The sequence below is a fragment of the Camponotus floridanus genome, unplaced genomic scaffold (assembly GCF_003227725.1).
Source record: "Camponotus floridanus strain SB8 unplaced genomic scaffold, Cflo_v7.5 scaffold27, whole genome shotgun sequence".
Lineage (NCBI taxonomy): Eukaryota > Metazoa > Arthropoda > Insecta > Hymenoptera > Formicidae > Camponotus > Camponotus floridanus.
The window spans coordinates 1940902-1954884 of record NW_020229403.1 but is presented as its reverse complement, the minus strand read 5'-3'; the positions used below and the strand labels follow the sequence as shown (position 1 = coordinate 1954884).

Sequence of the window (13983 nt, the reverse complement as noted above, 5' to 3'; positions counted from 1 at the left end):
ACACACACACACACACACACAGAACAACTGTATATTTATTTTATTCAAAATATTCTCCATGTGTCCATGTCATTTTCTTTTCATAAGAAAAGTTGATCTTTTAAATCCTATAAGAACTTTTATCTCAGCATTAAATAGCTTAATTCCGAAAATATACAAGTGCGAATCGTATGTAAATGATATATTAAATACCTTAACATAATTCTATGTAAGATAACATCAACTCTGTTACGACGATAACAGTTTCGTCCTGCACAGTCTCATGCAGCTGCATACATAAAATTGCGAAAGTATATATGTGCTTAATATACTTTATATACGTTGAGTCATAATTTCTGAATAATCATCCAACAATTCTTTGTCTCGTATAAGTCGCTACGGAAGCGCATTGTTGTTGCGGTTTCGCAAGTAAAAAATAATAGCACGTATATATACACGTGTATATATGTATATAGATAGATTATTTTTCTATTATTTATATTATACTGACTCAATAAAAAATATTAATTATCTGTATCTGTATATATATATATATATATATATATATATATATATATATATATTAAATGCTTATAGTTTTGTTGATATTTAATTTTAATTTTGTATCATATAATTATATATGCCATAATCATTATTTATTTATCATTAATCATTCTTTTATTTTTATTTATTATTTTATATATATATATATATATATATATATATATATATACATACACACATACATACATACTATCCCCACTTTGCCGCCGACGTCATCTTAAGCTCTCACATCGGTGATCGGTGATCATAGATACACACATGTGTATATATAATATATATGTTTATGGTGATGCTTCAATTCAAGGCCTTTACATTTGATCTACAGCTCTACACGTAGACCCAAGATGGCGGTTAACAATTAACCAGGAAAGAACAAGTTGGTGATTCTCTTATAATCTAAAAGTAGAAATCAGTCATTATTAAATAAGTTCCTAAAGATCTTATTAAGTGGTTTCCTCTGCTGAACGGATCTTATTTTACATGTTTAGTATATTATATTAATCTATCATTTAAATCAATAAAAAAAATATTTATATTGTATTTCTATTATGTATTATTTATAATCAATATCTACTTCTTTGAAAAATCGAAAATAATAGATGAAATAATAAAAAAAATAATATAAACAATAAAAAATGATATCTAAGTGCAAGAGATTAAAAAACAAATCAACCATTACTATCATATGCCTAGACATAATTTTAGACATAATGTAGACATAATTCTTAATAATTTACTTTTGATAGCAGTTATCTTTGAAATTACTATAAATATGCAAAATATTTGGGCAAAGTAGCAGTTTCGAGAAAATTTAATCTCAATTAAACTCAATTAAAATAGTACTTAATCTCAATTAAAATAATTTGATAAAATTTGTAACACAAGTATTTTTATTATATATGATAATATTTTACTTAAATAGATGAGTATTCACAAATCCAGAATATTTTTAAAACTCTATATTGTAAAATATTAAAAATATATAGAAATTACTCATGGTTCTAGATGTTATACTATACGAAAATATATATTATGAAGGAGCATGCAAATCTGTCAATGTTTATCGATATTTCTCATTCTTTGAGTATACAAATATATTTTTCATATTGTATCTAATTATAAAGAAAAAAAATGACCAAATACAAAATATGTTTAGCAGTGAATGAAGAATCTTTTATCTGTTTTAATTTAAGCTGTTTGTTTAGATAAATCTTTGTGCTCTACAATCCAAGGATGTGTCTTAACCTCAGCCATAGAAATTCGCTCTGAACTTTTTTTCTTGATTAACTGTAAAGATAAATTTAAAAGTTAGATATACATCTTTATTATATATATATATATACATTACAATATAAGCTGTAAAGATAAATTTAAAAGTTAGATATACGTCTTTATTATATACAGGGTGTCCCAAAACACATAATCAATCTTTCAAAGACAGATTCCTGGGATCATTTGGAGATTTTTCCTCAGCGAAAATGTCGATGAAGGCCATCATTTTTTGCATGTTCCCGATTTTTGTCATCATACATCTTTGCAATTAAGTCTTAAATTAAAACTTAACTAAAGTAAACTCTATTTAAAATTAATCGAAGAATATGGTTTTGTTAATATTTTATTTCTGCAAAGCTTAGTTTACGAAAAACCCCTTATTTCCAATCACTTATAATTCGAAAATTATTAGTGCCTCGACATTTTCGTTGAGGAAAAATCGTCTTCAGATGATCCCAGGAATCTGTCTTTGAAAGATTGATTATGAGTTTTGGGACACCCTGTATATACATTACAATATAAAAATATGAAACATAAATGTTACTTTAGATATCAGGTCTTTAGCTCCAGGTTTAATTTTGTCCGACCATTGTATATACATGGTTTTGATTTTGGTGTATGTTTCTTGTTGAGTGTCACTTAAAAAAGGTGGCTTTCCTGCAAGAAATTCATAACAGAGAATTCCCAAACACCAATGATCGACATAGACATCATAGGTCTGTCCCATCACCATTTCTGGTGGCAGATAATCTAAGGTTCCACATAATGTAAAGCGCCTGAAAAAGATGTTAATATTAAATTCACTCTCTAAATTTGAATAAAATCAACTCTTTTGATATTGTTAAATAAATAATCTTTTAGAAACTATAACAAAGTATGTTCCACAAAGTTAACTACTAAACTAATGAAAATGTGAATCTTATGCTTACTTTGAGGATGGTGCATGTACAGACCATCCAAAGTCTGCGAGTTTTATGTCACCATCATATGTAAGCAATAAATTTTCAGGTTTTATGTCTCTATGAATGACATCATTTTTGTGACAATATTCCAAAGCATCAGCCACTTGATAAGTATATTTAGCAGATCTGATAAAATATTTAAAGCATAAGTAGCTTGTAAAAATTATATATACAGCAATAAAAATAGAAATATAAATATATACAAGTGTTCGTTAAATCTTCCATCTGGCTGACGTTTTAACTCTTTATACAATTCACCTCTTGCAGCAAATTCCAAAACTAAATAAATTCTTTTAGTATCATGAAAATATGTTAATAATTGAAGAATGTGTGGATGTCTGTAATACAATATACAAATAAATGAATATTTATATAAATATATCTTAAAATGTGTGTAATGTACATACTTTAAATGTGTCTGTATTTCAATTTCTCGCATTACTTGTTTTTCCACACGTCCTTTTACCAATTCAACTTTATACAATGTTTTTAAGGCAACCATATAATGCATAGTCTTCTCTCTAGCTAGATACACACGACCAAATTTTCCTCTTCCTAAAGGTGCTCCAATTTCAAAATCTCCTAAGCTCCATTGGTAGCTATTTAATGATATAAACAAATTATTTATAAATATTAAAAGGTCATTTATCTGATAATTATGTGTATTATATAAATTTCCTCTCTTATACAAAATTACTTGGCAAGTTTCTGATAATAAAAGATATTATTAACTTGGTATTATTTTATAGACAATTTAATACTCTCAAAAAAAAATTTTCTATTAATATCAATTACATACTGAAGTATTTATTAAAGTATTTTTGTATAATATTAATTTTTTTTTAATACAAAAATATATTTTTATGTATATACTTTCTACCCCTGTTGTGAACGTGATCCATCATCTTGCGACATGTGTCGTGAATAATTTCTTTATATCCAGATATGGTTGATGGCACTTTAAATGTCTGTCCACTTCCCATTATGAATAATATATTATACAATATCTATATATTACTGAAAAAAGATATAATTATAAATTTATAAATTATTATAACATAAATAAATGATTTATTTATAACATTTATAATATATTTATAAATTTTATTTATTTATTCTTTCTCTATTAATTTGTTTAATATTATTTATGAAGAAAAAGACTCGTATATATAAATGCAATAATATAATATTTGCTCAATATAAATTTATGATAAATTAACGAATGTTATGTCATTTTTTTCGTAGATTTTCTTTCCAAAAAACAGAAAATTTTCCAAGTACTTTCGATATTTACTCAAAATTCATAATGATGTTATTATTTACTTACAATGCTATTTTAAAACGTGAAAAATATGTTCAATTCAATCAAATATCTCTCATATGTTCGTCTGTAACTGACGATCTTTTCCCTCGCATTTGAATATTTTAAATCTTAAATTTAAACATTGTAGATAGATGACATCTGTACTCAATAAATATAACTAAGTTGTCCAGAAACGAAGGGATCTGATTGGTGGATTTACACAAGTAACTAGCAATCAGAGTTCAACTTTTGCAACCAAACAAAGGAATTTGTCAGTCGGCTACTCTGATTGGTCAATTCCAACTTATAATGTAATACGGGTAGAGAACCTCTAGGAGAGAGAATGGACAACTGATCATGTGACATGTGATCAAGCTTTTTCATGATTGGCTGGCAGAAAATGTATCAATTTTAGCTATTGCGACGCCAATGCAAAATATGATGCACACAAATAGGTTAATATATGTGTGTCCTATTTGTGTGTCATCATATTTTGCATTGGCGTCGCAATAGCTAAAATTGATACATTTTCTGCCAGCCAATCATGAAAAAGCTTGATCAGTTGTCCATTCTCTCTCCTAGAGGTTCTCTAAATACGGGCTTTAAAACTGGTTATTTTTAACCAATACGGGTGACCACTCGATTGACCACGTCGCCAATTGGCCAATTCAAAATAGGACTCTCTGATTGGTCAATCAGTTGGTTACCCTAGATCAATATAATTGGTGGTCAAACCTTATTGGTGCCTCATCATTACCTCATCGCAGAATAGATTCCGATCATACATTTTATATATCTATGATTGTAACCATTTACTCACGTGATCACGTGATCAGTTCATACTCATCGCACGCTTGTGTACTTTCACTTTTTTGGATTCAGGTAAATTGAAAGATATATCGATCCTATATGAAAAAGGTAAAAAGTATACTTCGCAACGTCTTGTATTTTGTGCATTTTCATAAGCGAAAGTCTGTTAATAATTAAAATTGTTGCTGTCATCGTGAAAAATAAGGATATATTCAACTGCTGTGAATATAGTATTTCGCAAAGTATACATTAGAATTGTTTAGCTTCTCATTAAGATACATAATCTGAAGATATGGATATCGTTAACCAGAGTGAAGACGGAGAAATCAAGAAGAGCTTATCGAAGGATATAGGCGGTTACAGGTATTCATACAAGTCACCTGCGCATTTTTTAGTGTCATCTCATTTAAGATTAAATCAAGAGATCGTTTTACCATGAATCAGTTGTAAAAATATTTGTATCTGTAATGCAATTTACCATTTATAATTTTAATCTTCGCAATTTGTATTACATTCTTTGACTACTCAAGCCACGTAAACTATTTTTTAAGTTTTGTGTAAAATTAAAATAATATTTGCAGAAAGTTTAGAAAGAATAAACAAACCTTATATTAGTTGATAATCTAGTAATATATAGAAGTCCAGTTTTTCTTGAGATTATTTTGCAATGACTTTATTAATATAAGTTTTGTATATACATTTATGCAAATGGTTGAAAATTCATATAGGAAATTTCATTAATTTCATTTATACAGTATTTGGAAAACCAATCACATTCATAGATTTTTTTAAATAGACCATACTATAAGAATATCATGCATCTTGAAATCAGAATGAAAAATGATGCTGCCCAGAATTTTTAACTATTTAGAATTTTGTAAAGTAACTATCAGTGATTATACATTATATTTTAAATACTTTAATAATATATCATATATCTATCATATTTTTTTCCTCAGATTATTCTATATATAGGGTGAGTTTTAATGCTTGTGTTAATCTTTCTATCATGCAGGAGATTATCGACTGCATAATAAATTCATTGGTACATAAATGCCAATTATTTGAATTGACCGTATCGAAGACCAGAATATAATATGTATAATAGTAATAATAATAATAAATATGTAGCTTCAATAATAATAATAATAATAAATCCATACTACATAATTTCAGCTATTAATTTGCTTTAATTGTACATATTAGATTCGGACCTTAGATACGATCAATCCAAATAATTGATATTTATGTACCGATCAATTTATTATGCAATCGGTAATTATATAGACTTCTGATAATTTTTTTCGCTTAAAATTTCTCATAAAATTAGATAAAGAATTGATATATTTATAATTTATATTAATTTTTTAATCTAATTTAATATATATCAATAATAATTTCTCTTAAGAAACTAACTAGTTTTTCATTTGATATAAACGAATTTTATATTTTCGTACCAAGATCGGTTATGAAGTCGGCTTCACTTTCATTAAAGGGAAACTTCCTGATAAGTGGACCATTGTCATTAATTGATATATCTCCAACAGTCTAGCCAGTTGATTCACATCTGTATGTACAGATCTCTTATTCAAGCGCGATTGATCATGCGCGTTTAAATATTGCTAGATCTATATATTGAATTACGTGACCGAGTCAGTATTTATTTGAGTAACATGGTTTTGTAAGCAAGACAACTTAAATAATAAGTTCTCTGCCTTAAATTAAAAGATAGATGTGATTGATTTGACAAGTCAACCTGCAGAAACGCTGAAAAAAATTTGTTAAAACTGGTTTATATTCCAGCAAAGTGGACAGAATACGAGGATCTATTCTGAGAAACGCAATTCCGAGTAAGAAAGAGACAAATTTAACAGCGAGACACAATGATAGTAACATTGACGGCGACGATTTTAATTATCTTACTTATTACCATTATATTACGACAGAAATCGAACTATCCACCAGGTAATTAATTTTTTTAATAAATAATTTATTTTTTATTAGAATTAATTTTAATAAATTATAACACATTCTATACAATTTAAATGCTCAATTATATAAATTAATTATTTACATTTACAGTATTCTTAATTATTTAATATTTTGTACAATAAGAAATTTTATTCTCTCTCTTCAATTAATAAAATAGAATTTGAAAAATTTAAAAAGAAACTTTTTCTTAGTTAATTAGTAAAAGCAATATACTTATATAGGTATACTTATATAAGTAAATTATATACATTTTAAACAATTTAATTTTATTTATTTAATAAGTATAAATTGTGTTTTAGAGGAATATATAATATATAATATACCTAACGATTTATATATATATAATATAAAACATTTTTTTAAAATTATTATAATGAAGTAAAGGTTCGTTAGATAAATCAATAAAATTTAGTTCAAAAGCTTCAAGGACCAACGCAATGGTAAAAATTTGCAAAAAATAGAACGGTTATTACAATTTAATAAACCATCAGAAAATGTTTATTGAATTTAAAAACGACAAACGCGTTTCGATCCAATTCGGATCCTTTTCAATGTCGAATAACAAAATGAATAATAAACAATAAAAATAAAAATAAAATTAACAGTTATTGGTATAATATAAATAAGATTCGAAAAACATTTTATTTTAATTTGCGTTTTTTATGTTTATTACTCACTTTGTTATTCGATATTGAAAAGAATCCGAATTGGATCGAAACGCAGCGTTTGTCGTTTTTAAATTCAATAAACATTTTCTGATGGTTTGTTAAATTGTAATAACCGTTCTATTTTTTGCAAATTTTCACCATTACATTGGTCCTTGAAACCTTTAAACTAAATTTTATTATTTTTTTTAAACTAAAAAATGTTAGAGCTTCCCATCTTTCTTAGAAATGTAATTTATTACATTAGTTTATTCTGAATATCTTCAAAATAAATCTGCAAACTTAACAAATACTCTCCTTTTATATTTTATGTTATATATTATCGAATTTATAGATAGTGGTTATCAAATTATTTATAAAAATATTTTTTATTTACTATATTCTCTTATTAAAGAAATAAAAGTAAAGATTATACTTTATACTTTATAACATAATTTCTTTAATCATTTAAATTATTAAATAATGTATGTAGTGTTTCTTTTTATTTATATATTAATCGCCATTATATTGAATCGGAGAATATTATATCCATTTTTTCATCGAAAAGTTATTGTTTCTATTATATATTTTTTAAGTATATGAAGTTATTTTAAGTGTTTACACTGAATTTTTTTGACATGAACTCTGTCGCAAATCTAATCGTGAAAAATTAAGTTTTTTGTAATAAGAATTATTTAAAAGAATTATAAAAATTGCTTGATAATAAAAGATAATATAAGGTGTTTTTCAGCAAGCAAGATAGAGAACACGTGATTCAGTCATGATTTCATATTTTATTTGGATATTATTGACACAGCAAATGACACAGAGGTCACTTTTATTACTTCTATCATTTTTATTACTTCTTTCACTTTTATTACTTCTATCACTTCGTTTTTATTATTTTAGTGTTACACTGTGTTTTCTATCTTGCTTGCTGAAAAACACCTTATATTATCAAGCAATTTTTATAATTCTTTTAAATAATTCTTTTTTGTTTTCTGTACAAAAAACTTAATTTTTTTTAGATTTCTTAATTTTTGTATAAACTATTTTAATGTTTATATACAATAGTATTAGTTATAATATCAACATTTCATAATAATATATAAAAAAAAAGACAAAGTCCATATGTTTTATGTAAAATTTATTTAATTTAATATTCATATATATTAAAATAATGAGTTATTTTTTACTTGTATTGTTATTTTTTGTGTTTGAGAAATATAATTGATAAATTATAACCATTTCCAACGACAATAGTCAGCGTAAACACTTAAAATAATAACTTATAATATATTTAAAAAATATATAAAATACAATAACTTGTACATCGACGAGAAAATGGATACAATGGTACGAAAATAATAAGTAACAAACAATAAGTAACAAATAAGTAACAAACTTAAATTTAGAAAATGGTAGGTAGTTATTTTAATAATTTTTTCCGATATGACAATCAAGAATTTAATTATTGTTATAGCAGTACAAAATTTTTTATATTTTTTGTTATCGTCTTATATTTTTGTATATGTTTTATCTTTTCCTTTGTATGTCTTTTCTTTTTTTAAAAATTCCTGTCATATTTGAAAATATCTTATAAAATATCATAAAACTCACATAAATTGGAAATAATTGTTTAAAAATATTGAATTATGCAATATTGAATTATGTTCAATAATTCCAAATTAATCTAGCGAGAAAAACACACTACATAATACTAGAATATCTTGTAATATAGATTTACAATGACAATTTTTATGTCTATACTTTGTATCAAAAATTTTTAGGTCCCTTTGCGTGGCCATTTGTTGGGAATACATATTATCTTAAAAAATTGTCAAAAAAACTTGGCGGACAACACTTAGCCTTTTTGGAACTCAGCAAGCAATATAATAGCGATATCATTAGTTTACGATTAGGTGGCAATGATACGATTGTTGTTTCAAACAGTAAACTCATACACGAAATACTTAACAAAAGAGAGTATGATGGACGTCCTTGGAATGAGTTCATAAAGTTACGTAACATGGGAATGAAAAAAGGTAACAAATTTGATTGAAAATCTCGCTATATTAAAGTTTAAAATTTAAAAATTGATCCTTAAATATTGTATATACAATTTTATCATAAAGATAATTATCATAAGGATAATTATTTTTTGCTATTTTATTTGAAAATATAAAATGAAGTTTTTCTTATCTAATTTATAATTTATAAATAAATAATTCATACATATTTGTTCTTGTTATATAGCCAATTTTTAATATTTTTATATTTTTTCCAAACATTTGAATTTAAATTTTTTAAAAACGTACATTAGTACATTTTTGACATTTTTTCACAAATCGCGTAAAACGCAAAATAAAATTCTTAAATTTAATTTCTCAAGAAATAAAGAAATAAAAATAAAACATTTCAATTCTCAACGATACATGACATTTTCTAAAAAAGAAATTTCTTAAATTTTTAAACAAATAAATTTATTGGTTATATTAAAGAATGATTAGTTGCATAAATTGAAAAAAATTAAAATTATCGATTCATTAAAATCACTAATAGGGATCACAATGAATGATGGTTCGGATTGGAATATATTACGTACTTGGTCAATATGTACTCTGAAGAAAATTGGTTTCGTTAAACAAGAAATGATGCAACTTCTTTTGGATGAACTGGTACTTATCATGGAAAAACTAAAAGATGGTGGTGTGCAACATATACAAACAGTAATCGCACCTAGTGTAATAAATGTTCTCTGGACTCTAATCACAGGAAAAAGAGTCTCTGAAGATCAGTCAAGGTACGTGTAGCATACGACGTTCCTCGAGATATTTTAGTTAGTAACTACTACGAATTTATTTTCAGAACGTTTGAATTCAAAATTATAATCAATTTTTTACACTTTATTTTCTGTTCTTTACTATTTCTCCTTTTGCGTTAATTAATTTAGTAATATACTTTATATTTGCGTGATCATGATCGTGCAGCAAGAGAATGCGTAAGAAACAATTATATTAAAAACATGATAAGTCTCTGAAAATAAAGAATATGATGATTCGATTATATGTCGATCTATAATCGTTTATCGTTTCATCGGTTCTATGACTGCTTGCAGATTACAAATTTTGTTAGACTTGATGACTCGTCGCTCGCAGAAGTTTGATATGTCTGGTGGGATTTTATCCAGTTTCCCTTGGCTACGTTTCATCGTTCCTGAAATCTCAGGATATAAAATCCTTGTCACATTAAACAATGAACTTAAGAACTTGTTAATGGTACATAATTTTAATGGCTCTCAATATTGTGTTTGCTTTCGTTTGAACAAAATGATTATTTACAACTTATGTATTGCAATTGTCTCCAATATTTAGGAAACTATTAATGAACATAAACAAAAGTATGTCGAAGGAAAAGAAAAAGATTTTATCGATGCGTTTCTCCACGAGATGTTCGCACAACAGTACAAGGACGTGTTTTCAGGTATGAGTCAAATTGTTTACTATTAATGACATGTAGAGAGGTAATGCAACAATCTCATCTTTTTCACAATTATATAAAAACTTCAAATATATTATTGCATCATACTCTAAAATTAATTGTAGTCTAAACGATATTTTTTTTGCAGTATAGGCCCATTTTAATTTATACCATTGAAATATACGAGCTTATATTGCTTTATGATTGTACAATTACTTTAAATGCGAGATATTTAATGCGATTAATTTAAATGCGAGAAATCGAAGACAGAGATTACGAAAATCTTGTTTTAATATTTGTTGTTATTTTATTTAATTTTGGACTATTATCAATATAGTATTATTGTAATATTATTTTATATTTAATTTCATAGAATACTAAATATTAAATATTACTATTAATTGTCATGTTTCTCTTTCTATGAGTTTGATAAGCGTCCGCGAATCGGAATATGATTACAATTTTTATCGATAAAAAACTTGACCTTTTATCGATAAAAACTTTTATACAAAAGTCAAGTTTTTCGATAAAAGGTCAAGTTTTTTATCGATAAAAATTGTAATCATATTCCGATTCGCGGACGCTTATCAAGCTCATAGAAAGAGAAACATGACAATTAATAGTAATATTTAATATTTAGTATTCTATGAAATTAAATATAAAATAATATTTAGCATCGCTATTTTGTCGTGATAGTGATAAACATATTTCTAGCTGATAACGAAAGTTGACAGCCTTTTTAAGATAAAATCCTTAAATCATCTGCAAAAAGCATTGGTCAAGTTTTTTATCGATAAAAAACTTGACTAATGCTTTTTGCAGATGATTTAAGGATTTTATCTTAAAAAGGCTGTCAACTTTCGTTATCAGCTAGAAATATGTTTATCACTATCACGACAAAATAGCGATACTAAATATTATTTTTATCTGACAAAATTGTGAACTAATAAGATAAATGTGTTATGTTATTTTTGGAACATGCGATCTTTTATGGTTTAAGATGATAATCTCATTGTAACATTGCTGGATCTTTTCTTCGGTGGAATAAAGACTACAACGGCAACATTGGAGTTTCTCTTTTTGCAAATAGTCAATCACCAGGACGTACAACGCAAAGTGCACGAGGAGATCGACGTTGTAATCGGTCCTAATAGATATCCTATTTTGGAAGATGGAATAAAGTAATGATTTTACATATTTTAATATATTTTTATATAAATGTCGAATACATTTTTTTCAAAAATGTTTCAAATATTTTTTTGTAACTCTTATATTTCTCATATATTTTTCATTATTCATGAAAAAATACTTATTTAATTTCAAATTACAGAATGCCTTTTACGAAGGCTGTACTTGTCGAGGCTCAACGTATGTGGCTCGTTACACCTGTAATTGGCCCACGACGTGTTCTTCATGACACAATCCTTGGAGGTTACACAATACCAAAGAATACCACCGTGTTAATGAATGTTTTTCACAATAATATGAATCCAGAATTATTTCCTGATCCGACTTCATTTAAGCCTGAAAGGCATTTAAAGGAAGATGGTACTTATCGAATGGACGAAAATATCATATTATTTGGAAAAGGTAAATTATCATTTATGGAAAAGTAATAATTATAACAAAAAAATTAAATATTGTTGTAACATATTTTATAAGATTTACCAATTATGTAATTATGATAATTCTATTTTGTTTACTGATTGTTTCATGCAAAAGAAAATCATGTCTTTTTGAAAAGAAAATATTCTCTTAATTAATGTTTGTGTGAAATCATTTGCATAGTAAATATCTACAATATAGTTATTATGGTCACATGGACAAATTTGATGTATCGTTATTTCGACCATTAAATACATATAAATATATATATATATATATATATATATATATATATATATATATAAATTCTTTTTTTATTAGGAAAAAGAAGATGTCCCGCTGAAGCATTTGCAAAAAATGCTTTGTTCCTGTTATTTATCAGCATAATGCAAAAGTATCGTTTACTTCCAGTACCGGGTGAAAAATCCATTAAGGCAGAGTTTACCAGTGGATTGATAATTGCACCAAAACCTTACGAAGTGTTAATTGTTCCCCGATAATATTGCCTTATATCACAAATATTTTCAACCTAATATTTATATATATTTATATTATATTATATTATATTATATTATAAATAAATTGGTAAATAATTCGGCTCTATGTATTTAACAACATGATAATTAAGTAATCGAGCACTAAGAGCCTACAAAACGCGGATGGCAATGCGTAAATTATTTCGAACATTAATTGTTCGCGATTTTTTTTTTTTTTTTTTATAAAGACATACATATGCCAAGTTATAGATTCTCTTGGTTTGAGACTTCTATAACACCCCCTTTATCCCCCTGGAGAGATATAGACAGGAAAAATATCGGGGCGAAGTCGCTGAATCGGGAATCGAATCCGAGTCTTTCGCTTGCCGGGCGACTGCTCTTACCACTGAGCTATTCAGCCCCACACCGACACTTCTCCTGTACGTTTTTATTAATCTGTGTAAAAAATTTTTTGTAGGCTCTTAGTGCTCGATTACTTAATTATCATGATATTATATTATATTATATTATATATATAATATATATATATATAATTTATATATATAATATTCTAAATTTTTATTATAATTACTTATATATATTTATTAATTCTATTCTATTATAAATATTAATACTATTCGTTACTATTCGTTTAAATTAGAGAATTGTTGCATTTTGTATTAAAGAAATTGTTGGAAGTCTAAATTAAAGATTTGTAGTAAATTTTATCTTGTTTGACAAATATTTGATATCAAAATATGAATCAATTTGTTTTATAAGCATTTTCACATTTCCTATGATAAATATAGATTTAAATTGTTAAAGAAAGAAAAATAAAAGAAAAAAAAGAGAGCAACTAAAATGAAAAGATCTCTTCTTTCTTCTTCTTTTTCTAT

At 25.9% G+C, this 13983-nt stretch overlaps 2 protein-coding genes across 7 annotated transcripts; one reads left to right on the top strand and one right to left on the bottom strand.

Annotated features, from left to right (window-relative positions):
• Positions 1-1549: 1549 nt before the first annotated feature.
• Positions 1550-4185, bottom strand: LOC105251484 (aurora kinase B). Of its 2 annotated transcripts, none has more exons than XM_011258338.3 (7): positions 4105-4185; positions 3658-3794; positions 3185-3376; positions 2981-3115; positions 2745-2903; positions 2360-2591; positions 1550-1830 (listed from the first exon to the last, which is right to left on the bottom strand). In XM_011258338.3, exons 2-7 carry the CDS (start codon positions 3690-3692, stop codon positions 1732-1734), a joined length of 852 nt encoding a protein of 283 aa, XP_011256640.1. In that variant the 5' UTR covers positions 3693-3794; positions 4105-4185; the 3' UTR covers positions 1550-1731. The 2 variants fall into 2 exon arrangements, with proteins under 2 accessions (XP_011256640.1, XP_011256639.1); XM_011258337.3 differs by having other exon boundaries at positions 1552-1830; positions 3651-3794.
• Positions 4186-4899: 714 nt separating this feature from the next.
• LOC105251497 (probable cytochrome P450 305a1) lies at positions 4900-13168 on the top strand. 5 transcript variants are annotated; one of them, XM_025409551.1, is made up of 10 exons: positions 4900-4962; positions 5201-5253; positions 6694-6855; positions 9317-9571; positions 10089-10329; positions 10645-10804; positions 10901-11009; positions 12007-12187; positions 12337-12596; positions 12933-13168. In XM_025409551.1, exons 3-10 carry the CDS (start codon positions 6774-6776, stop codon positions 13109-13111), a joined length of 1467 nt encoding a protein of 488 aa, XP_025265336.1. In that variant the 5' UTR covers positions 4900-4962; positions 5201-5253; positions 6694-6773; the 3' UTR covers positions 13112-13168. The 5 variants fall into 5 exon arrangements, with proteins under 5 accessions (XP_025265336.1, XP_025265338.1, XP_025265335.1 ...); XM_025409550.1 differs by having other exon boundaries at positions 4923-4962; positions 5154-5253; XM_025409553.1 differs by lacking the exon at positions 5201-5253 and having other exon boundaries at positions 4915-4962.
• Positions 13169-13983: the final 815 nt, after the last annotated feature.